The following is a 25,482-nucleotide window of genomic DNA, read 5'->3' on the forward strand; positions in this document are numbered from 1 at the left end:
GCTGTTACATTTCCTTTAAAAGTAATGCTACTGAGGGATTTGGAGTTGAATAGCAAAATGTTTATTACTTGGCTATATCTAATATAAGCCACGGTTTATAACAACAACAAAAAATCCAGTTCATAACAAATAGACATGATCATTTGGCTGATTTGTCTTTTTTAAAACAGTATTTTTCATCTTAGTTTTTAAACTTTATTTCTCCTCAAACAGTTAAGTTGGTTTAACATTCACTTGTCAAACTGATATAAAAAGAAATAAAGAGGTGATATGACAAGTGGTTGGAAATCATAACAATATAATTTAGCTGAGTATTAGTCTTTCCTTTCCCTTTGCCCTATTTTCAGACGTAACCCATAACCTTGTTTATTCTGTCCTAATCACTTTGGAATGAATATTGGAGGTTTTGGGAGAAAGAGAGGAGAGTCAGTTTTGTCAGTCACAAAAGTCTTAAAGATAATAATAGATTGTACAAATCAATCTCTTTCATTTTCATTTTCACTTTTAGACTTTGGGAGGCAGAATGTTAGAGACGGCAACCAGCCATGTGTCTGTCCTAGGGCAGTTCAGTCCTTCTGGGCCTGTTTTCGCCATAAGATGAGGAGGGCAGGAAAACCAGTTATCTAAGGTCCTCAGTGTCTTTTTGATTCTGTTCATTAAATTTTCATTTTGTATACAGAGCAACCAAAAACTTCCTTTCTTAGGGACACAGTACAAAGTAAATAAAAACTAACATGGCACCTCAGAATAAGGTTATCATTTGTGGAAACTATTTACTAACTCATCTCTTAAATCCATTCTATATAAAATTCTGTCATAAGTAGACTTATAATTTCTAATCATATATATATATATATATCCAAAAACAACAGGTTTTACTCTTACTTTGCCTTTCAGTAATGCAAATTGCCCCAAATTAAGTACAATATCTCTACCAGATGCCAATTATTTTTTGAGTGTTCAATTTTAGGAAAATATGTTATCGTCAGACCCTCAGTCAGGGTTTTGTTTAAGTGAGGTAAAAAGTGAATCAAATTTTCCTCTGTTTTTGAACTAGCTTCTATGTGACAACTGACAATATATAACCCTGGGTTCTTATAGTGTTTTGAATGCCATAGTTGAGAGGGGATGAATAAAATTTAATACAGCCTAGAGGACAGAAGAAACTTGTTCAGGCATGTTCACATTTCTAACCTCTGCACAAAGACCTTCTTTGTGTATATTCTGCTACTGAGTTTTAAAATGTAATTTCAGGAGTTCCCATCTTGGCTCAGCAGCAGTGACAAACCTGACCAGTATCCATGAGGATGCAGGTTCAACCCCTGCCTCATGCAGTGGGTTAAGGATCCAAAGTTGCCGTGAGCTGTGGTGTAGGTCACAGACGTGGCTCAGATACTCCATTGCTGTGGCTGTGTCATGGGCTGGCAGCTACAGCTCTGATTTGACTCCTAGTCTGGGAACTTCCATGTGCCTCGGGTGCAGCCCTAAAAAGACAAAAAAAAAAAAAAAAAGTAATTTCATTAGTATAATGATAACAGAACATCTTCCATCTCTGTGCTGTTTTTCTAAATTAAAATTTTCTAAAGATAGAATTTTATAAAAAGTTTATTTTTCACTGAAAAGATCAATGGTTTAGAAACAAACATGCAGTGATAGATTTTGCCCTTGCCTCTGTTTGATTATCTCACTAGGGAACTCTTGATTTAGGGCCATACCTGTGGCGTAGGAAGTTCTTGGGCTAGAAGTCAAATTGTTGCTGGAGCTGCAGCTGCCAGCCTATGCCACAGCTACATAAACATGGAATGCTAGTCACATCTACAGCCTATGCCACAGATTACACCACATAGTTCTCAACCTGCTGAGCCACAACAGGAACTCTTGAACTCTTATTCTTTAATCCTTATTCCTCAAAGATATAATCTCTATCAACAACATAGTCCCTCTTGTGGCTCAGCAGTAACAAACCCAACTAGCATCTGTGAAGATTCGGGTTCGTTCCCTGGCCTCACTCAGTCGGTTAAGGGTCTGGTGTTGCCATGAGGTGTGGCAGAGGTTGAAGATGTAGCTCGGGTCTTGCATTTCTGTGGCTGTGGCGGAGACTGGCAGCTGCAGCTCCATTTCGACCCCTAGCCTTTCCCACATTCCTTGTGATTTTTTTCCTTGTATGTACACTATCATATGTATAATTTTATATATGCTGTTTTTGCAACTTCATTTTTTCTTTTTTTCTGGTCTTTTTAGGGCCCCACCTGAGGCATATGGATGTTCCCAGGCTAAAGGTCTAGTTGGAGCTACAGCTGCCAGTCTATACCACGGCCACAGCAACTCCAGATCCAAGCCACATCTGTGACCTACACCACAGCTCAGGGCAATGCTGGATCCTTAACCCACTGAGCGAGGCCAGGGATCGAACCCGTAAACTCATGGTTCCTAGTGGGATTCGTTTCTCCTTCGCCACGACAGTGAACTCCAGCAATTTTTTCAACTCTAATAAATACCTTATAGAAGACGTAAGTTAATCTTAGGCAGTTAACTAATCTTTGTTTTGTTTTGGCCACAGCCATGGCAACATATGGAGGTCCCTGAATCAGGGATCTTGGAAGAATCCCAGCTGTGGGGCAACACTGGATCCTTAGCCCTCTGCGCCACAGCAGAAGCTCGAACTAAGTTTAGTTTTGTTTTGTTTTGTTTGTTTTTTGCTCTTTAGGGCTGCACGTGTGGCATATGGAAGTTCCCAGGTTAGGGGTTGAATTAGAGCTACAGCTGCCAGGTCCAAGCCACATCTGTGACCCACACCACAGCTCATGGCAACGCCAGATCCTCAACCCACTGAGTGAGGTCAGGGTTGAACCACATCCTCATGGATACTAGTCAGGCTCATAACCTGCTGAGCCACAACAGAAGCTCCCAATTTTAGTTTTGATGTTAGTTAATTTATTCTTAATTGTTGAAGGCATTCCTGTAATGAATAATTATCATGGGGGATGGGAAGGGTAGAGACTCTGGGCTGGATAAAACTAGCTTAATACATCTTTTTAAAAGGAAATGTTCGTATTGTTCCCTGATGGCTCAGAAGCTTAAGGATCCAGCGTTGTCACTGCTATGGCTCAGGTTCAGTCCCTGGCCCATGTCCAAGGCGTGGCCAAAAAAAATCTTAAAAAAAAAATACAGTGATGGGAGTTCCCATTGAGGCTCAGTGAGTTAAGAACTTTACTAGTATCCATGAGGATGCAAGTTTGATCCCTGGCCTTGCTCAGTGGGTTAAGGATCCAGCATTGCCACAAGCTTCGGTATAGGTCACAGATGCAGTCTGGATCTGGCATTGCTGTGGCCGTGATGTAGGCCAGCAGCTGCAGCTCAGATTCAACTCCTAGCCTGGGAACTTTCATATGCTGCAAGTGAGGCCGTTAGAAAAAAGTAAGTAAAATATTGCCCCTAAAATAGTTTAGGTAGTCCCCAAATCAAGGTGCTATATATATTATATGACTTTTAATGCTCTTTATAAATTACAAGAAAATCACCTTTCAGGAATAAATGTATTTTAAGCATTAGCCTAATTAGTTTTTATCAAAATTTAGTATTATGGGATCATGTCCTGTGTTCTTTACAAATGTGAGAAAGTCTTCAGGGCTCAGTCCCATGGTTGCAGTGTTGGTCATTGGATGAAAGTATACCTTTTCATGTCCACCTTCCAGAAAAGCAGAATCCAGAACAAATTTCACATCTCCATCATCACAGAAGAGTGCCAATGGTGTCGCACAGCCTTGGACAACTTTCAGTTTTTCTAGCATGGCTGTTTCATCAGCAAACCGCAGATTTCCACTCCCAACACCTAACTGCTTGGCAAGATCATTTAAATTGATTTGTCTATCATGAAGAACTGTCACCAGCCAATAGCCTTTTTTCTTTTTGTCTTTAAGAAATAAGTTCTTACTATGTGCTCCTTTCAAATGTTGGATATGAGGCATCATTTCTTCAACTGTAAACACCTGTAAGATATCACATGAGAAGTTTAAAAACATGCATGTATATACATACTGCACACTACACTTGTATGTATTTTGCTTGATGGGTGAAAACAGCAAGGTTAAAATCCAGGTTACTCAAGTGCCCTGGATTTCACTGGTAGAGACCTATTCCCAGTCCATTACCCAATAATATCTCATCTCAGGACTTTAAGCAACTTCTCCTAGGCCAGTTCTCTATTCTCTGTTCTAAGCCAGTTCTCTTAGGCCACGCCTTCACATTCCTAAAATCCTTTGTTTTTCCCTTAAAATTTGGTAAAGTTTATAGCAGCCCAGACTCCGATTTCTTGGCATTCCATTACATCCAGACCATGTGACAAACTCCCCTCTACTGATAACTGCAGAGGTGAGAGGGCAGGAACACCTGCCCAATATACAAAGTAAAAAAACAGGAAGAGTATGTGGACTATAAGGGAAGGGAAGGGAGTTCCCGTTGTGGCTCAGCGGACTAAGAATCCAACCGGTATCCATGAGGATGCCAGTTTGATCCCTGGACGAACTCTGTGGGTTAGGGATCCAGCATTGCTGTGAGCTGCAGCGTAGGTCGCAGACATGTTGGATGTGGCTGTGGCTGTGTTGTAATCCAGCAGCTGTAGTTTCAATTGGACCCTAGCCTGAGAAATATATGCCACAAATGTGGCCAGAGAAAGCCAAAATAAGGGAAAGGGAAGGGTCATGGAAAATGACACAGTTTTAATGTATTTCTATACCCTTTAAAAACCATCACCATATTTAGCTAATTATCATTTAGCTGTTACTCAAGCCTCCGGCAAAAACTTTTATGTCCCTACACTACTCAGGTTACATATTGGCTAGGTGAGATATTTGCAGAGTATCTGCCCATCAATACACTAAATTATGTTTAAAAATACCAAACTCTGGAGTTGCCGTTGTGGCGCAGCTGAAAGGAATCTGACTAGTATACATGAGGATGTAGGGTCAATCCCCGGCTTCGCTCAGTGGGTTGGAGTTCCCGGATTGGCAGGAGATGTGGTGTAGGTCCCAAACGTGGCTCGGATCCTGCCATTGCTGTGGCGTAGCTGGCAGCTCTAGCTCCCATTGGACTGGGAACTTCCATATGCCTATGGTGCAGCCCCAAAAACAAATGAATAAATAAAAATATCTTGGTGTCATGTATGCATGATGCCTGATACATCATAGCCACTGGAGAAGCAGTTTACTGCTGGGCAAATGTATCTACCCATAAAGTGGACACACTGACTAACATCCCACACCAGTTCCTAACGAGTTCCACACGAGTTCCTAATATGTTGCACTAGTTCTCCACAGAAAATCAAGTCACTCCAAGAGGAAAACATAACCTTTTTTACAATACGAGGCCCACGTGGACAGGCCTTTGATGTTGCATTCTGGTCCCTTGATGTAGTCTGGATCCCGGCAAATGCCTTAAAACGTACGTTTCTAAGGTACACTACCCCTGGGCCAACTAGCCTTAGCGACTTCGCGGGACAGACGCTGCAGCGGAGCCCACCCACTCCTGCAGCCGTCCCACCGAGAGCGCCTCACCTCCGGGTGCTCCACGATCTCTGTGCGGATGGCCAGGGCACTGAGCCGCTGCTCCAGCGCCGCGCGCAACTCTGAGCCTGACATGCTGCCTTCGTGGCAGTAGCTAGAGACCCGGAAGAGGAACTGGGCGTGGCCTTCCCCCACCCGGCGGGCTGCAGGCCGAGCGGAAGTGCCTGGAAGGACTCGGGTCGGTGCTGCCAGCCGAGAGCAGGCACCTTCCGGAGGCGGGGTTGCGGCGTTTTCGCTCTTTTCTGTGGCTTTGGCTTTTTCCTGGAAATCATCCAGGTCCGCAAGGACAGCCTTACCAAATCTGAAGGGTTCCTTACCGCGTGTCCCAGCAGAGGGAGGAGCCTGCATTCTCACAGCCCTCGATAATCTCGGTTTCCTACTTCCAGCATATCTTCCATTTAAACAGAATCACAGCCAGCTAACAATTCAGTTCAGTGAGTACTGGGCATGGATTGGACGCCATAGCAGGTTTATCAAGGCAGTTAGAGGCTCCTACCCCTTCCTCTGTCCTTGTAATGTATTTTCTGTGCCAGGTACTAGTTGAAGGATTCTGTCTTGAGAGGATGCAGCCTGTGTTATTGAAACTACCTGCAGTTTTGAGGTAGCTTAAACACGCACACCTCCTCCTCAAGGCCTCTTTATAAACCCTTAAGATTCTGCTGGGTGAGCGCCCAAGAAAGACCACCTATATAAATTCCCTTACTTACTAAAACTTCCACCCACCAACTTGTATTGCCCAGCCTCTTCCGTCTTTCTATGCCCTCCTAGGAGGAGTGGTGGTGGGAGGGGTGGGGGGGACGACCTTCACCAGGGAAACTCCCTGAGGTTGTGAATCTACAGACAAAAGAAGACAAAATCCCTAGCCTTTTTTTTTTTTTTTTTTTTTTTGCCTCTCCCAAGGCATGTGGAATTTCCCAGGCTGGGAGTGAATTGGAGCTGTAGCTGACGGCCTATGCCACAGCCACAGCAACGCATGATCTGAACTGCATCTGTGACCCACACCATAGCTCAAGGCAACGCCCATCCTTAACCCTGAGAGAGGCCAGGGATCGAACCCTCATCCTCATGGATCCTAGTCAGGTTCCTAACAGCTGAGCCACCACAGAAACGCCTCCTCTCCTTTGAAATAATTAAATGTGACAGCCACAACTCACCTCTTTCAGAGACACTCTGCCTACCTCTTTGTGGGCTGCTACACTATCCTGCAAAACTGTCACTCCCTGCTTGAATGAGGCCTAAAATTCCACTAGAGTTTAATTTATGGATTTAGATTAAGCCTCATTGTTACCAATGCTCCAGAATCACACACCTGCCTCTCCCTTGAATGGAAACTCTTATCCAAGTTTCAGGAGGAAGTTGCAAAAAGAAAAATAAGTGCTTGTTAGAACTAACTAGGCGCAAGATGGCAGAAGATCTAATTCCAGTAGACCTTGGGCTTTGTATGTTCACTGTAATACATCAGCATGCTAAATGAGGGCACCCACCAATTGTCCCTGACAGTTGACAATTGCCATGACAACAACTGGAAAAGCCCACTCAAGGACTGAAAAGGAGTGGTCTGGCTCCAAACCACCCCCTATTCTCAGGTAAGTCATGAATATTCCTCCCACTCTTTCCAGTTTCCTCCCTTTTACATCAACCCTCCAAGATATATGATGTCTGCCTGAATTGCATAGAGAAGTTAATTTGCAAACTAGGTTCCCCCTTCTGCATTGTTTATCCATTGCTATCTCAGCATCAGTTTCGTTATTGGCTGTGGAAATCTGATCAGAAAAAATCCTCTCTTGGACTTCCTGTTGTGGTGCAGCAGAAAAGAATCTGACTAGGAACCATGAGGTTGTGGGTTTGATCCCTGGCCTCACTCAGTGGGTTAAGGCTCTGGTGTTGCTGTGAGCTGTGGTGTAGGTCGCAGACGTGGCTCGGATCTGGTGTTGCTGTGGCTCTGGTGTAGGCCGAAGCAACAGCTCAATTAGACCCCTAGACTGGGAACGTCCATATGCAGCGGGTTGTGGCCCTAAAAACACAAAAGACAAAAAAAAGAAAGGAAGAAAGAAAGAAAAAGAAAGAAAGGAAGGAAGGAAGGAAGGAAGGAAGGAAGGAAGAAACCTCTCTAGCTGAGACAAACTAGATTCCCATTGCAGGTCTAGTCAACCAACTCAGTAATAGAACCCAGCTGAAACGTAGATATTCCTAGGGATGTCGTATACTCTAGTAGGAATATATTTAGGTTATCCGGGGTGCAAATTGAAGGCCTGGAGAAGAAGCCTCTTAAGAAGACACCACAAAGTTTAGTTGTCCCTCCATATCCACAGGTTCTGAATCCATAGATTAATACAACAGCAGGTAAAAAAATTTCCCTCCCAAAAAATTCCAGAAAGTTCCAGCTGAATTTGCCATATATCAGCAACATTTTTTTTCATTTCTTAAAATTTTATTGAAGTATAGTTGATTTACAATGTTGTATTGATTTCTGCTATACTGCAAAGTGATTCAGTTCTACACATACACATATCCATTCTTTTTTAGAATTCCTTCCCCATACGGAATATTAGGTAGATTTCCCTATGCTATGCAGCAGGTCCCCTTTGAACATTCCATATACAATAGTGTGCATATGGCAATCCCAAACTTCCAGTCCATCCCTCCCCCTCAACTTTCCTCTTTGGTAATCCTAAATTTGTTTTCAAAGTCTGTGAATCTGTTTCTGTTTTATAAATAAGTTCATGTATATCATTTTAAAATTAGATTCCACATATAAGTGATATCATTTGATATCTGTCTTTGACTTCAGGTAGAATGATAATCTCTAGGTCCATTCATGTTGCTGCACATGGCATTATTTTGTTCTTTTTTATGGCTGAGTAATATTTGATGGTATATTTGATGGACATTTAGGTTGGTTCCATGTCTTGGCTATTGTGAATAGTGCTGCTATGAACATAGAGGTGCGTGTATCTTTTTTTTTTTTTTTTTTTGCTTTTTAGGGCCACACTGTGACATATAGAGGTTCCCAGGCTAGGGGTCTAATTGGAGTTACAGCTGCCGGCCTGCGCCACAGCCACAGCAGTGGCAGATCCCAGCCATGTCTACACCACAGTTCATAGCAAAGCTGGATCCTTAACCCACTCAGCAAAGCCAGGGATTGAACCTGCAACCTCATGGTTCCTAGTCAGATTCGTATCTGCTATGCCACAATGGGAACTCTGCATGTATCTTTTTGAATTACAGTTTGTCCAGATATATGCCCAGGAAGGGGATAACTAGATCATATGGTAGTTCTATTTTTCGTTTTTTGAGGAACCTCCATATTGTTTTCCATTGTGGTTGTATGAATTTACATTCCCACCAGCCTTCTAGGAGAGGTTCCCTTTTCTCCACACCCTCTCCAGCAGTTATTGTTTGTAGGCTTTTTTTTTTTTTTTTTCTAATACATTCACAGTATGTGGAAATTCCCAGGCCAGGGATCGAACCTTCACCACAGCAGTGACCCAAGCAATTTCAGTAATAACACCAGACCCTTAACCCCCAGGACCACAAGAGATCTCCTGTTTGCACTCTTTTTGATGATGTCCATTCTGACTGGTGGGAGGTGGTAGCTCATAATAGTTTTGATTTGCATTTTACTAAAAATTATTGATGTTGAACATCTTTTCAAATGGTTGCTGGCCATCTGTATGTCTTTGAAGAAATATCCATTTAGAGCTTCTGCCCATTACAAATTTTTTTTTCTTTTTTGGCTGCAACTACAGCATGCAGAAGTTCCCTGGCGAGGGACTGCACCCATGCCATGGAGTGACCCAACCTGCTGCAGTGACAACACAAAATCCTCAATCTGCTGAGCCACAAGGGAACAACTGCCCATTTGTTTATTGTGTTGTTTGGGTTTTTGTGTGTTTTTTTAATATATATATATATTGAGCTGCATGAGTTGTTTATATATTTTAGAGATTAATCTCTTGTTAGTTACTTCATTTGCAAATATTTTCAACCATTCTGTGTGTTGTCTTTTTGTTTCCTTTCCTGTGCAAAAACCTTTAAATTAGGTTCCAATTTTCAATTTTTATTTTTGTTTTTATTGCTCTAAGAGATGGATCAAAAAAGATATTAAGGGGAGTTCCCGTTGTGGCTCAGCAGTAATGAATCTGACTAGGAACCATGAGGACACAGGTTCAATCCCTGGCTTCACTCAGTGGGTTAAGGATCCGGTGTTGCTGTGAACTGTGCTGTAGGTCACAGATGTGGCTCGTATTTAGCATTACTCTGGCTGTGGTGTAGGCCAGAAGCTGCAGCTCTGATTTGAACCCTAGCCTGGGAACTTCCATATGCCCTGGGTGTTGAACCTGAAACACCTCTGACTCGAATCCAGCCTAAACCAAAAATGGGACTTCAACCCACTTTTTTTTTTTTTAATTAGAATCACTTACCTGGTGTCTGGATTTATTGAGGTTCAGATTCTTTGGGTCTCAGTACAGAAGGAATTCAGGGAGAGACAAAGTGATAGGCAAGAAATAGGTTTATTCAGATAGAAGATACAAGCAGGCAGGTGAGGAGGCTCTGCCCTGAGGATTGGGTGGACTACATTTTATAATCCAAGGAAAGTGGGGAGTGGGAAAAGACCCCCTTCTTCCTCATTCTTTGAGTAGATGGCAGTCTTATATCACTAGTTTTCCTTCATATCAGGTAAGAAAGTATTTGACCCTATGAGGTCAAACTAGGACTGTCATGGTGCTATTCAAATCAGCAGAAGGGTGATAACATATGCTAAGATATGTTGAATCATCAGGTTTCCATATAATGAGGATCTCTTACTTGGGAATGTCATCTTCCCCTTAAATTCCTATCCTTGGTCCTAAGGATCATTATCTAGCTGAACTTGAGTTCAGGCCTCCTTTTTATCTTTTCACTTAATGACCTGAGGCATATCTCATGCTTTTATTTATGGTTTTATAGCTAAGCAAGCCTGCTTCTTTCTACAAGATTCTGAAAACTTTCTGGAGCAAGTGTTCTTCCAGTGTTCCCTAGGTTTCCCTATCTGTGGTCCCCTACTGGGATTTCTACAACTACCTGTGTAACTGTCATACTCTATCCTTATCAGTGTGGCCATTAAAAAAAATGTATCTGACTGCAGTGGCTCAGATCACTGCAGAGCTGTGGGTTTGATCCCCAGCCCGGCACAGTGTGTTAAAGCTTCCAGTGTTGACAGCAGCTGCAGTGTAGATTGCAGCTGTGGCTCAGATTCAGTCCCTGGCCCAGGAACTTCCATATGCCATGTGTGTGGCTATAAAATAAGTAAAATAAAATAAGGAGTTCCTGCTGTGGCATATCCAGTTAAGGATCGGGTGTTATTTCTGTGGCAGCTTGGATTCAATTCCTGGCTCAGGAACTTCCATGTGCTGTGGGTGTGGCCAAAAAAAATAATAATAAGATAAAATAAAATATTCTCCTGAAAAGATCGAATCATTCGATAGGCCATTTCTGTTAGTTTTCCAGTGTACCAAGTGTCTCATCCTGATATCAGCCCTAAATCCCTTTGTGGGTATGGTGTCAGTGGCTAATGACTTGATTCTTGTAGAACTGAATGGTGGGTAACATTCTATTTGACAGTCGCCTCTTTTTCGGTCTTAATTTTGACTAAGGTTTGGGAGACATTTCATGACTAGTTTAATGGCAATATACTCATTATTGGAATTATAGGAATGCTCACTCCCAGGTCAGGTGAGGATTTAATTGATAAGCCACCCAACATGCTATTATTGGACTAAACCCTGTTTGACAGCAGTAAACAAAAGCCCCTGGACTGCCTATCTTACTAGTCTCTTATGGTCCAGGAAATGGTTCTCTCTTGTTGCTTCTTTCTATATGTAGAATTACACTATTATAATCACTGATCTTGTAGAACTCTAATCAATCCTTTCAATTAGTGTAATAATCATTAATTTTATCTGCGGCTTAGTCACACATCTGATAATGAAAGAAACAATAATCTTGTAAAATAGACAAAATACAATATAGGGAGTTCTTATCATGGCTCATCAGAAACGAATCTGACTAGTATCCATGAAGACGCAGTTTCCATCCCTTGCCTTGCTCAGTGGGTTAAGGATATGGTGTTGCCGTGAACTGTTGTCTAGGTCGCAGACGTGGCTCGGATCTGGCATTGCTGTGGCTGAAATGTAGGCCAGAGGCTACAGCTCTGATGGGACCCCTAGCCTGGGAACCTCCATATGCGGCTGGTGTGGCCCTAAAAAAGACAAAACAACAAAAACAAAAACACCCCCAAACAAACAAACAAAAAAGAATACAAGTAATATAGCTATTCATGTTACTGGAGTAGGCTCTTGTCTAACACTCTGGAATTAGTTGTCAGAGGAGACACATCTACTGATAAAGCAAAAGACTTCAGTGGAAAGGGGGCATTCGAGCAGGATAAGGAAAGCAAGGAGAACTGCTCTACCATGTGGCTTGCAATCTCAGGTTCTATGGAGGTGGCATTAGTTTCCAGGCTGTTTTGGGTTAGTCATCCTGCTCTTTTGGTCTGCCTCAGGGCCCTCCCTGGTGGTGTGCATCTCTCAGTCAAGACAGATTCAGCATGAGGGTTTCTGGGAGGCTGGCAGGACATACTATGGGCTGGTATCTCCTCCTTCCTTTTGGCTCTTCCCAAATTCTCCTGGTCAGTTTTCAGCATTTCTTATTGGGACCTCCTGTTGAGAGACAACTCATGCAAGTGGTTATTATCATGCCTGGCCAAGGCAGATGGTTTTGGTCAACAGTTCCCTAAGAGTTATATTAATAAGGTCTTCTGATCTATGATAGTTTCTTGGTCTTTTCTTATTTTTCATGGTCTTGACAGTTTTGAAGAGTTTTGTCTGATGTTTCCCCCATGGTTAGAGCAGTATTGTTGGTTTGGGGGAGGAATATCAGGGGGTCCATATCAACATGCCATTGCTGATGATATTTTTACCTTGTTTAGTTGGTTTAGGTGGTGTCTGCCAGGTTTCTTCATTATGAAGGTACTGTTTTTCCCTTTCCACATTCTTGGAAACAAATCACTAAGTCCAATCCACACTCAAGGGGAAGGAAATTAAGCTTTAAACTCCTAGTAGAAGTTATACACATATATTATGTGAAATTCTTCTGTAAGGAGGATTTGTTCCTTCTCCTCCATTTGTTTGTTTACATACAGACACGTGTGTACACTTTTTTCTTCCTTTTGTTTTGGTTTGGACCAGCCCCACAGCATATGGAGTTCCCAGGCTAGAGATCAGATCTGAACCACAATTGTGACCTATGCCACAGCTGCATCAATGCCAGATCATAACCCACTGTGCCAGGCATACTTATCTGATATTTGGGTTAAAATATAATACTATGCTATTTTGTTGTTCACATGTTTCCAGCTTTGGCTCTTTCAGATTGGTGCCTATTCCTTTCTTTTTTTTCTTTTTCTTTTTTTTTTTTTTTTGGCTTTTTAGGGCTGCACCCATGGCATATATGGAAGTTCCTGGGCTAGGGGTAGAATTGGAGCTGAAGCTGCAGGCATACACCACAGCCAGAGCAACACCAGATCCAAGCTCCATCTGTAATCTATGCCGCAGCTTGCAGCAACTTAGGATCCTTAACCCACTGAGAGAGGCCAGGGATTGAACCCACATCCTCATGGATACTGGTTAGGTTTTCAACCAGCTGAGCCACAGTGGGAATTCCTGGTACCTATTCCTTTAACGGCCCTCATCTATTTTTCTTCCCTTTTTAAAAAGAGCCACTTTCTATATTTTGGTGTATTGCTTGAATTTTCCAGCAAAAAGATAGTATATATTATCTTTCTGACTAGAAAAGTACTGGTTATTTTTACTTTAACATTGAGGGGGGAATATATGACCACTACTTCGATGTTCCACCAATCAATTTCTGCTTGTCTACTGCTTGGCAAGGAAAAGAGACCAACAAATAATTTCTTGCAGAAGCTGCACTTCAGTGAGTGTTTGTGAAAGGTAAGTAAAATGAGAGCAATTGAAATGTACTTAAATAGTTTTTAAATGTGTTAAGTTTATTAAAAAGATTTTTCAGGATAGGAAGTTCCCATCATGGCTCGGAGGTTAACAAACCTGACTAGCATCAATGAGGTTGCACCTTCGATCTCTGGCCTTGCAAACCCTTATTATGAACCAGCTGCTTTATAAACTTAACCGCTATTCTGTTAAGTAGCACAATGAGGCACAGAAAGTTTACATAACATCCCCAAGACTATACAGCTGGGAATGAGCTTGAATTGGAACCCACTCTAGCTTTATTATTGCCAATGCCACCCACACGAGGCGACTTTTGAAAAAAGAAAAAGTTCCTCGCCCAGTACTAAATGGCTTTATCGCCTTGTTCCCTTAAAAATTTCCCTTCGTGTTAGTATGTCTTTTAAGGATATAACATTTCCCTGTTTTAGCTTTCCCTTGAGTGTAGGCGCCAAGGCCGCTCACAGCCCCAGAGCAGCAGTAATTTACTTTCAAGAAAGCTAAGGGATTTGCGGAAACAATTACCGACGCTGCGCAGTCAAATACCAAGGACATCCCCGATTGCCCTAGCGGCAACAGTTACAATTCAGAAATCCGACTTCTGACTTCCGGGTAAAACCGCTTCCGGCGGCACCGGAAGCCTGACGGGGACCCTTTCGGGATCGGACCGGCTGGCAGGTTGTCCTCCCGGGCCCAGAAGGTGATCTCCGCCCTGCTTCAGAATCCGGACGCCCCAGGCGCCATGTAGGAGTTGTGTAAGTGGAGTGTTTTATCCGGGTCGTTCCGGGGCGCGTGTATTGTTTGGGCTAAAGTGTTAGTGGCTCAAATGATAGACATTGTGCATTCAGGAGCATTTGACGATGTACTTAATCCCTGAGTGATCCGACTTAAAGCAAAACCTGTGTTACCAACCAGAAGCCGCCGGCTGCTTCCTCTCCACGAGCTCCGTAGCAGGTGTTCCTTACACCTGGCCTTGCCTCTGCCCAAGGCTTTCTGGGAAAGGGTTGGAGGCGAAGCCACCCTAGATCCTTAATTCTTCTACAGTGACTTCTTTTTACCTTTCAGATAACTTCCAAGGCTTCCAACTGTTTCAGTCAGACGTTTCCACCAACTCGAATACATTATTTTCAGCATCCTTTTTCAGATTCCATGATAAGAATATCCCAGCGACCAAAGAACACCGAAATCGGAGTCGGAAAGCCTAGATTCTAGACCTTATTGTCATCGATTAGCGGTATGACACTGGAGAAGGCTTTTGATCTTTCTGGACTCTATTTTCCTTTTCTGGAAAATTAGGGGCTTGGAATAAGTAGCAAATAAGATTCCTTCCAGTTTTGATGTTTGGCTTATTGCCCTCCAATATCTTTTTTGAATTCCTGCCTCAATGACATATCTGTGCTTGGTTAAAGTCCATGTAGGACCTTTCCTCTCATTCTATTAATCTGTGTCATTGTTAAATCTGGTTTTAGACTAATTAAAATTTTTTTTTCTTAAGGAATCTTGTGTTTCCTGAGCACTCTTTACTTCTTAGTCCACAGAAATGTACCTAAAAAAGATTTTTTAAATGTACAATTCTTGAGGTGTTTATGAATCATTATATTGGAACATTTTAAAGACAGTGAACTCGGAAGGAAGGGACTTTGACTTACTAAACTTCAAATTAACCACCTCAAATGCAGTGCCTGGAAGATGGTGCTCAGGAAATGTTTGCTGAAGAGGAAATTTGTGCTTCTTATTTTATTTATTTTTTATTTTTTTTGCTTTTTAGGTCGGCACCCGAGTCATATGGAGGTTTCCAGGCTTGGGGTCAAGTCGGAGCTGTAGCCGCCGGCCTAGGCCAGAGCCACAGCAACACACGACCTACTCCACAGCTCACGGTAAAGCCAGATCCTTGACCCACTGAGCAAGGCCAGGGATCGAACTCGCAACCTCATGGTTCCTAGTCGGATTCATTTCCACTGTGCCACAAGGGGAAATCCTTCTTATTTTAATTACTCCTTAAACACCTAAAAGCAAAGCTGTAAAATTCTTGTGATCAGAGGAAATAAGACTCCAGGAGAAAAAGAGTGTACTGCTGAGTTTTGAGTTCTATTGTGGTTTTCTTTCAAACTCTTCTTTCATCCTGAGAGTAGTATTCAAAACGTGTTATTCAGTAGGTATTTATTAGCATCATTCAGTAGATATTTACTGGCATTATTTAGCAGGTATTTATTGGATGCCTTCTTCCCACTCTGAAGCATCTACTTTGGGAGGGGATTGAGAAGAAGGGAAAATGTCAGGGTTGAAAGACAGCTCCAGGTAGAGGGAGCATATGTAAAGTTTCAAAGATAAGAAGACAACCCATTGGAGATTACAGGTGGGACAGAATAACAACAATTTGGGCGGTAGGAATGAAGGAAACTATAAGAGTGTAAGAGACGAAGTGAGAGATTAATGGAGGGCAGATAATAAGTCCTCACATAGCATGTTGTGAAGCTGTATATTAAGCTGGGGCTAATGGGTGTTTAGCAAGGAGTTGATGAGTTCAGATTTGCAATTAAAAAAAAAAAATCACTCTGGAATTCCCACTGTGGCACAGTGGTTTAAGAATCTTACTGCAGTGACTTGGGTCACTTCAGAGATGTGGGTTTGATCCCCTGCCCACCACAATGGGTTAAAGGATCCAGCATTGCCTGGAATTAACTCCTGGTCTGGGAACTTCCATATGCTGTGAGTGTGGCCATTGAAAAAAAGTTAATCTAGTTGTGATCTAGTGAGTTGATATTTCCAGAGTGAAAAAAGAACCCTTTATAAGTTTGTTGTTGTTATTTCAGTGTTATTAAGGTAATAACATTAACAATAGTATTAGCTAATATTTAGAGAGTACTTAATATTGAATCCCATCTCTGAATAGACTGTGAGCTCTTTCAGGGTGGGAAGCCAGTTTACTTATTATTTTAACTCCAGCACAGTGCTTTGCATGTAGTACATATCCAATTAATATGTGCTAACTTGATTTCAATATTAACCAAAATAATATTTTAAACCTTTTTTTTTTTCCTAGGAGAAATATGAACCAGAAGATTCTGAAGTTGGAGAACTTGCTACGATTTCACACTGTTTGTAGGCAGCTGCACAGCCTGTGTCAAAGAAGAATGTTAGCACAGTGGAGGCACGTGTTTTCATCTGCTTACCCTGCATGGACGGCTCAGCTGTATGCACACTCCGGGCAAACAGATGTACTCATCAGGGCTGCTTTATCTCAACAGAGGCTTCTGGCAACAAAGAAGGTAGTTACAGATTTCTCTTAATTTGCTCTTAAGATGAAAGTGCCCAGAGTCATGAGTAGAAATCCATTTTGAGTATTTCATCATTTAGGAAATCTCTATGCCTGAATATTACTCTCCAGGCAGTAAATCTTTGTGATAAATCTCTGTGAGGAAGGGAAGTTCTAGTTAGTTGCCTAGTAATGTTGATGAATTTGATTACTTATATCAGTGTATAACAGTTAATTAAGGATACAGGAATTTAAATTTTAGTCTAAGGTTTAGCAGCTTCATGACTGTGATAGGTATTCTAGAATAAATCTCAGTTGTCATTCAGAGTTTGTTCTTCCCTCTTCTTTATGCATTCTGAATATTTAATAGGAAGAAAGATCACAGAAGTCTCAGTTGTCTTCAAGAAAATCTAAAAAGGAGGTGGAGGTATGGATTGGAATGACTGTTGAGGAGTTGGCCAGAGCAATGGAGAAAGACATAGGTGAGCCAGATAATTTTATAAGGAAAAATATGGAAACATGGAAATACATGGTATTTTACTTGGAATGAGATTAAGGCATTCAACGATGAAAATTAGAGTGGTAGATGGTGTTAGATAATTCCATCCCTTGCCCAGGAGCTTCCACATGCTGCAGGCATAGCTAAAACAAACAAAACAAAACAAATAAAAATAATTAATTCCAATATTTTTCACTGTAGGTGACAAATCCTAGTTTCTTGGCTCTTTGCCAAATATAGTTTATTAAGATTTTGCTCTTAATAAAAGTGGAAAACATTTTTAAATTTGAACTAACCTTTCTTTATCAGAAGTTTTGTGGGCTGAAGTTCCCGTCATGGTGCAGCGGAAACGAATCTGAATAGGAGCCATGAGGTTTCGGGTTTGATCCCCGGCCTCGATTAGTGGGTTGGGGATCTGGCTTTGCTGTGAGCTGTGGTGTAGGTCGCAGATGCAGCTCAGTTCTGGCATTGCTGTGGCTCTGGTGTAGGCCAGCAGCTGTAGCTCCAATTAGACCCCTACCCTTGGAATCTCCATATGCCTCAGGTGCAGCCCTAAAAAGCAAAAAAAAAAAGAGGAAGTTTTGTGGGCTGTTAGAATAAGTCCAAAGAATGTTTGTGGACTGAGAGACCATGTTTATACTCATTTACTTTTCCTCTGTTTTTCTATAATTCTCTAATTTCCTTTTTTTTGCACTCATTTTGTCGATATCTGTAGTGTTGTGCTTACAGAAAAATATTTGTAGTAATAACTACACTACACCTTTTTTTAAAAAATTATTTTTTAGGGCCATACTTTCGACATAAGGAAGTTCTCAGGTTAGGCTTGAATTGAAGCTGCAGCTATAAGCCTACACCACAGCCACAGCAATGCCAGATCCAGGCCACACCTCTGACCTACAGCACAGCTCACAGCAATGCTGGATCCTTAACCCACTGAGCGAGGCCTGGGATTGAACCAGCAACCTCATAGATACTAGTCAGGTTCTTAACCTACTGAGCCACAACGGGCACTCCCAGCAACTTTTAATAATAATATTTTAATTAGAAATGTATAGCAACATTATCTTTTTTTATTCCTTCATTGCATCATTGATGTACAGTTGGCCCTTTATATCCATGGGTTCTGCATCTGTGGATTCAACTGACTGGGAATCAGAAATACTAAAAAAAAAATTCTAGGAAGTTCTAAAAAGCAAAACTTGAATTTGCCATGTGTCAGTGACTACTTAGCATTACATTGTTTAGTTACATAAATAGTCTGGAGGTGATTTAAAGTGTATGGGAAGATGTGTGTAGGTAATATGCAAATATTATGCCATCTTTATATAAGGGACTTTTTTTTTTTTTTTTTTTTTTGTCTTTTTGCCTTTTCTAGGGCTGCTGCTGCAGCATATGGAAGTTCCCAGGCTAAGGGTCTAATCGGAGCTGTAGCTGCTGGCCTACACCAGAGCCACAGCAACTCGGGATCCGAGCCACGTCTGCAACCTACACCACAGCTCACGGCAATGCCAGATCCCTAACCCATTGAGCGAGGCCAGGGATCGAACTTGAGACCTCATGGTTCCTAGTTGGATTTGTTAACCACGGAGCCACAATGGGAGCTCGCTATAAGGGAGTTATTATGCATATAAGTCAATGTATTTTGGTATGTTGGAGTGGGGGGCATCCTGGAACCAATCCCTTCATATACTGAGGAGCTACTGAATTTATTAACAATTTAGGATTGTTGGAACAAAGATTTCATTTTATTTTCATTATAAACTGATATTAAAATGCCTTAAACAAGAAATAGCCTAATATTGGGAGGGAGGGATTGGAAGTTTGGGATTAGCAGATGCAAACTAGTATATATAGGATGGATTACAAGATCCTACTATATAGTACAGAGAACTATATTTAATACCCTATAATAAACCATAATGGAAGAGAATATGAAAAAGAATTACTTTGTTGTACAGGAGAAATTAATACATTATAAATCAACTATATGCCAATAACACTAAAACGAAAAAGAAATAGTCTATTATTGTAGCAAAATAAAGTAACAAGTGAAGAAATTATTGGAAAAACGAAAGAATTGTAAATAATTCATTTTTATTGAACTGTTACTATATATTAATACTTTATATGTATTAACTCATGTAATTCTCACAGGGCTGTAGAAACAGGTATGATTATTATCCCCATTTATAGACTGAAACACCAGGGCATAGAGAGGTTAAATAATTGCCCAGGCCTTCACAGCTAGTGTCTGGTAGAGCCAGGATTTGAACTCTGGGAGTATTGCTCTAGAGCCGGTGCTCGTAGTCACAGACCAAATTATCTCTCAGGAAGTGTTATTTTGTAAATTGTAGCAGAGCTAGAGCTTTACTGTTTATCGTTCCTGAAAGCGTAACCACTATTTGTGAATATACATTTTTACAAAGAACGGAAAATTAGTACTCTGTCTTGTGCTTTTTTAACTTTGCAATTGGATTACATAGTCATTTTATAGCTAGGTAACTTTAAGAGAACAAACGGATATGGCCATATCATTCAGAATTTCTCCAAGGCAAATGGTATTGATATGACTTTATAAATGATGCTGATAACAGACTTGACTTTTAGAGCTTCGTCTTAGTGGCTTTTTTCAGATATGTATGAAAGCAGAAAGAATGGAATACTGAGCATACTGTATACATAAGCCAGTGACAACAATTTTTTTTTTTTTTTTTGCCATTTCTTGGGCCGCCCCTTCGGCATATGGAGGTTCCCAGATTAGGGGTCTAATCGGAGCTGTAGCCGCCGGCCTACGCCAGAGCCACAGCAATGCAGGATCCGAGCCGAGTCTGCAACCTACACCACAGCTCACGGCAACGCCGGATCCCCAACCCACTGAGCAAGGCCAGAGATCGAACCTGCAACCTTATGGTTCCTAGTCGGATTCGTTAACCACTGTGCCATGATGGGAACTCCAACAATTACTAATGTATAATTTAACTTTACATACTTCTATATCACTAAAGATGATTTTTTTTAAAACTTTGATACATACACACACACACCCATAACCATATAATTCCTTTGTATCACCAAATAAATAGAACAATTAAATATAAGTTTAATCCCATGGATCAGTGCTCTAAACCCAAAACTGATTTGCTATGATTTAAATAAAAGTGTATTTGAAGCTTATTTAATATTATATTCATACCTCTTTTGAATTTAAGATAGTTTTCACATGGTGAGTTTTTTTTTTTGTCCTTTGTCTTTGTAGGGCCGCAGCCACGGCATATGGAGGTTCCCAGGCTAGGGGTCTAATCAGAGCTGTTGCTGCTGGCCTATGCCAGAGCCACAGCAATGCCAGATCCAAGCTGCATCTGTGACCTACACCACAGCTCATGGCAACACCGGATCAAACCTGCAATGTCATGGCTCCTAGTTGGATTCGTTTCTACTGCGCCAAGACAGGAACTCCCACATGGTGAATTTTTTTGTTTGTTTTTTGTTTTGGCCATGTCAGCAGCATGTGGAAGTTCCCAGGCTGGGGATCAAACCTGTGCCATAGTGGTAATGCCAGATTCTTAACCTACCACTCCACAAGACAACTCATACATGGTGAATATTTTTAACTACTATATTAGCAAAGTACGTACACCCCCCTCCAGCCCCTCAGGTCAGTTAAAATAACTTGATGTAATATTTCTGGTTGAAATGCTTTGGGCACTCTTCTATATATAAATGTTTATTTACATCTTAGATAATGATAAAATAATATGTTGATACCATACTCATTTAATGTAGAGGGGGAAAAAACTATCTTTGTATAAGCTACCTCTCAAAGGTTAGAATAACATATTAGAAAACTATAATTATTGAATTACTAGGGATTTTTAGCATTATTAGAAAGAGAATATACTTATTTTAATTTTTATGTTTAGAAAGACTTTTTTTTTTGTCTTTTTAGGGCCACACCTGCGACATATGGAGGTTCCCAGGCTAGGGGTTGAATCGGAACTGTAGCTGCTGGCCTACACCACAACCACAGCAGTCAGATCTGAGTTGCGTCTGTGACCTACACCACAACTCATGGCAACACTGGATCCTTAACCCACTGAGTGAGGCCACGGATCGAACCCGTGTCCTCTATGGATACTAGTCAGTCTTGTTACTGCTGAGCCACAATGGGGAACTCCTTTTTTTTTTTTTTTCTTTCTTGGCCATCCCTTGGTATGTGGAGTTCCCAAGCCAGGGGTCAGATCCCAGCCACAGCTGCTACCTAAGCTGTAGCTGTGGCAATGCTGGATCCTTAGCCCACTGTACCAGGCTGGGGATCAAACCTGCATCCTGGTGTTCCCAAGACGCTTCTGATCCTGTTGCACCATAGCAGGAACTCCTAGAAAGACTTTTTTTTTGTTCTCTGAGAGCATATCCATGTAGAAAATTTGTGTTGTATCTTTTTTTAAAAGGTGTTTTCTTGGGAAAAGATGTGCGGAGATGCACAAGGAAGGGTTTCTTGGCATTATTATGGAGTAGGCTCCATGAGGTACTGAGGCTGGCTTACACCATTTTGTGAGCCAATTGGTAAATTATAAGGAATTAGATGAGCTGGTGGTTAAACACAGTCATTTAAAACTTTAAATCATATACGGAGGTAATAAAACTCATTACAATTTTCACTTGCAGTTCCTGTGTGAGGATGTTGGTTCGATCCCTGACCTGGTTTAGTGGATTAAGGATCTGGCATTGCCGAAAGCTGTGACTTGGGTTGAAGATATGTCTTGGATCCTGTGTTGTTGCTGTGCCTGTGGTGCAGGTCAGCATCTGCAGCTCTGATTCAACCCCTAGCCTTGGAGCTTCCATATGCTGCAAATGCAGCTGTAAAAAGAAAAAAAAATTTTTTTCCTCGTCTTAATTATTTTACTATGTTTTACTATTAATCTGTGTTCTTGAGGTTATTTACATTTATTATACCTCTGTGGTGGAAATACTATTTAATATTGTGCTGTTGCACATCTCTTTCCTTCTCTGTCTGTTCAATGAATCCATATTGGATGCTCGAAGTATTTGCACTATGGAAATTGGGAAATGCTTATAAATCAGGGACTTTTTCTTTCTTTTTTTTTTAGGGAGCCTTGTGAGTAAATATTTACTAACACACTGCTGAATAGAAAGTTCTGTAGCTGTAATGTTCTTATTTGAAGATGCTTTTCTTTTTTTATACCTTGTCTCTCAAAATATATATCTATAGAGTGACTGAAAGTCTGGAATTATAAAACTACTTATTTCATTATCATCGCTGTACATTTATTTATTACCTACAGGGAAATATGAGTAAAATTAAAACAGAGCACATTAAATAAAATGAAAATAACAGGGAGTTCCCACCTTGGTTCAGTGGAAACAAATCTGACTAGTATCCACGAGGACTCAGGCTCAATCCCTGGCCTCGCTTAGTGGGTTAAGGATCCAGTGTTGTCATGAGCTGTGGTGTAGGTTGCAGACATGGCTTGGATCCTGCATTGCTAAGCCTGTGGCATAGGCGGGCAGCTGCAGCTTCGATTCGATCCATAGCCTGGGAACTTCCATGTGCCCTGGGTGCGGCCCTAAAAAGACAAAAAAAAAGAAAAGAACAAATATTTTTCCTACGTCTCATGAGTTTTGTATGTCCTAAATAGATACATAAGTAAATAAGTTGTGTGTGTGTAGTCTGTGATACAGCATATGTATGTGTGCATGTATTTGTGTGTGTGTCTATATGTATATATAGTTATTTGGGGGTTCTGTTTTGTCAAATTCCCTAAACTTATTCTGGTTTGTCAGAGTCCCCAAAATTGATACTTGGAAATACTTTTGTCGTCCTTCCTATACATGCACAGGGTGGTGAAAAATTTGCATTGCCTGACCTGGTCATACAGTCTGAGCTGAGGTTCAATAAGACAGCGCTCTGCCTTTGCTACTCTCATACTATCAACGAGTGTCATTTTTGTGATTTATTTAGTGTTATATGTTTTTCAGTTTGTGCTTTTTGTTGGTGATTTCTCTGTTTAAAGTGGTCCCTTAGCATGTTACTGAAATGCTGTTTAGTCTTACTAACTACAAAAAGGCTATAATGTACCTTACAGAGAAAATACATGTGGTAGATAAACTTTATTGAGGTGTTAGTTATAGTGCTGTTGAACATAAGTATATTGTTAGTGAATCAAAAATATGCATTAAATAAGTTATCTTTAAACAGAAACACATAAAACAAGATATGATTAGCTGATGAAAATATTATGACCTGAGGCCGAAGGAATATAACTTCTCTATTTCCCCTCGGATCAATGATTCAGTACTTGCTAATTCAGTGTTCCCAGTGAGTTTATAAAACAATACCTTGAATAATGAGAATTGACATGCAGTTTAATGTTTTTATTACTTGTTCAGGTGGTTCATAAGATACATAGTAAATATTCAAATATTTATGAAATTGCAGAGATATCAGTTAATATAAATATATCATATTTTATTTTTTTACTTTAATTATTTATTTATTTATTTTTTGCTTTTTAGGGCCACATTCATGGCATATGGAGGTTCCCAGTCTAGGGGTCTAATCGGAGCTGTAGCCTCTGGCCTACGACACAGCTACAGCATGTCAGATCCAAACCGCGTCTGCAACCTACACTAACTACAGCTCACAGCAATGTTGGATCCTTAACCCAGTGAGCGAGGCCAGGGATCAAACCTGAGTCCTATAATATTTTAAAGATTATTTTCTTTTCAGCTTTTTTTGGTTTGTTAACATTAGAGAAACAGCTTATATAATTATTCTTCTTATTGAGTGTATTTTTATACAGACATTTATTAATAGAAGTCACTTTCTTGAACATTTAATTCATGATCCTAAAAGGTTTTATCTTATTCCACTCAGATTTTATATATGAATCTTTAATGAACACTGCTGTTGACATAGATTCACTAGAAGCAGACTCACATTTAGATGAAGTTTGGATCAAAGAAGTGATAAAGAAGTCAGGGATGAAGTTAAAATGGAGTAAATTAAAACAGGACAAAGTCAGAGAAAATAAAGATGCTGTAAAAAGGTAAAACTTGATTGTATATTTGTTAAAGGAATGAGACTGTATTGTTTTAGACTTTATTTATTTATTTATTTATATTTTGCTTTTTAGGGCTGGACCCCCGGCATATGGAGAGTCCCAGGCTAGGGGGGGAGTCAGAGTTGTAGCTGTTGGCCTATGCCAGAGCTACAGCAACACAGAATCCGAGCTGTGTCTGCAATCTATACCACAACTCATGGCAATGCCAGATCCTTAACCCACTGAGCAAGGCCAAGGATCGAACCTGCAACCTTGTGGTTCCTAGTTAGATTCGTTTCTGCTGCGCCGCAATGGGAACTCCTGTTTTACACTTTTAAATGGAAAGATTTACCTTAAAATTCCTTTAGCAATTAAAATGATATGTGAGCATAGGTTAAACTTTTCTTCAAAGTGCTTGAAACATCAAAAAGTATATTGAGGTTATTATGAAACTGAGTCATTTTTCTTATTTTGCCAAATGTATATGTTGACCCTGAATTTTATTATTATTATTTTTTTTATTTTTATTTTTATTTTTTTTGTCTTTTTGCTATTTCTTTGGGCCGCTCCCGCGGCATATGGAGGTTCCCAGGCTAGGGGTCGAATCGGAGCTGTAGCCACTGGCCTACACCAGAGCCACAGCAACGCGGGATCCGAGCCACGTCTGCAACCTACACCACAGCTCACGGCAACGCCGGATCGTTAACCCACTGAGCAAGGGCAGGGACCGAACCCGCAACCTCATGGTTCCTAGTCGGATTCGTTAACCACTGCGCCACGACGGGAACTCCCTGACCCTGAATTTTAAAATTTTATTTATTTATTTATTTATTTATTTTGTCTTTTCTAGGGCTGCACCCGCAACATATGGAGGTTCCCAGGCTAGGGGTCCAATCAGAGCTATCTATAGTCGCTGGCCTACACCATAGCCACAGCAACTTGGGATCCAGGCCACGTCTGCAACTTGAATTTAAAAATTTTATTCAATTCTACTTGTTGCTATGAAGATGCCAGTAATAGCCGTGCAGTCTATATGTTTTATCATAAGTCATCATGTGTACTGAAGAGGACAATAGTTATGTCTAATCAAAGCTGAATG

General features: G+C 40.9%; 2 protein-coding genes across 36 annotated transcripts in view; one reads left to right on the forward strand and one right to left on the reverse strand.

Annotated features, from left to right (window-relative positions):
- Positions 1-3,474: 3,474 nt before the first annotated feature.
- Positions 3,475-5,664, reverse strand: LOC100514282 (prolyl-tRNA synthetase associated domain-containing protein 1). The gene is made up of 2 exons (XM_003125134.7): positions 5,553-5,664; positions 3,475-3,989 (listed from the first exon to the last, which is right to left on the reverse strand). Exons 1-2 carry the CDS (start codon positions 5,634-5,636, stop codon positions 3,558-3,560), a joined length of 516 nt encoding a protein of 171 aa, XP_003125182.3. The 5' UTR covers positions 5,637-5,664; the 3' UTR covers positions 3,475-3,557.
- Positions 5,665-5,737: 73 nt separating this feature from the next.
- The window catches only part of MTIF2 (mitochondrial translational initiation factor 2), a 41,255-nt gene continuing 21,510 nt past the window's right edge, over positions 5,738-25,482 (forward strand). For 5 of the 35 annotated variants that reach the window (XR_014841926.1, XR_014841916.1, XR_014841923.1 and 2 more), the window contains exons 1-4: positions 14,216-14,322; positions 16,611-16,836; positions 17,194-17,305; positions 24,218-24,389. Coding sequence is in view for 17 of the 35 variants with exons in the window: in XM_021087525.2 (XP_020943184.1) it covers positions 16,618-16,836; positions 17,194-17,305; positions 24,218-24,389 (503 nt within the window). In the remaining 18 variants the exon portion in view is untranslated. Of the gene's footprint in view, positions 7,148-9,310; positions 13,553-13,998; positions 14,323-14,632; positions 14,802-16,610; positions 16,837-17,193; positions 17,306-21,987; positions 22,118-24,217; positions 24,390-25,482 lie in introns of those variants that run through there. The other 30 variants (XR_014841924.1, XR_014841918.1, XM_085019199.1 and 27 more) reach the window with 20 other exon arrangements.

This window comes from Sus scrofa, chromosome 3 (assembly GCF_054392235.1).
Source record: "Sus scrofa isolate SSC_HxYL_T2T_F1_AM1 chromosome 3, Sscrofa_HxYL_maternal_Yorkshire_Landrace_v2.0, whole genome shotgun sequence".
NCBI lineage: Eukaryota > Metazoa > Chordata > Mammalia > Artiodactyla > Suidae > Sus > Sus scrofa.

What these genes read in the sequence shown, in the direction of transcription:
- LOC100514282 (XM_003125134.7), bottom strand. Translation starts at nt 5,636, where the DNA reads ATGTCAGGCTCAGAGTTGCGCGCGGCGCTGGAGCAGCGGCTCAGTGCC. An exon ending in AGATCGTGGAGCACCCGGAG is followed by an intron (nt 3,990 to 5,552) that starts GTGAGGCGCTCT and finishes GATATCTTACAG; the next exon opens with GTGTTTACAGTTGAAGAAAT.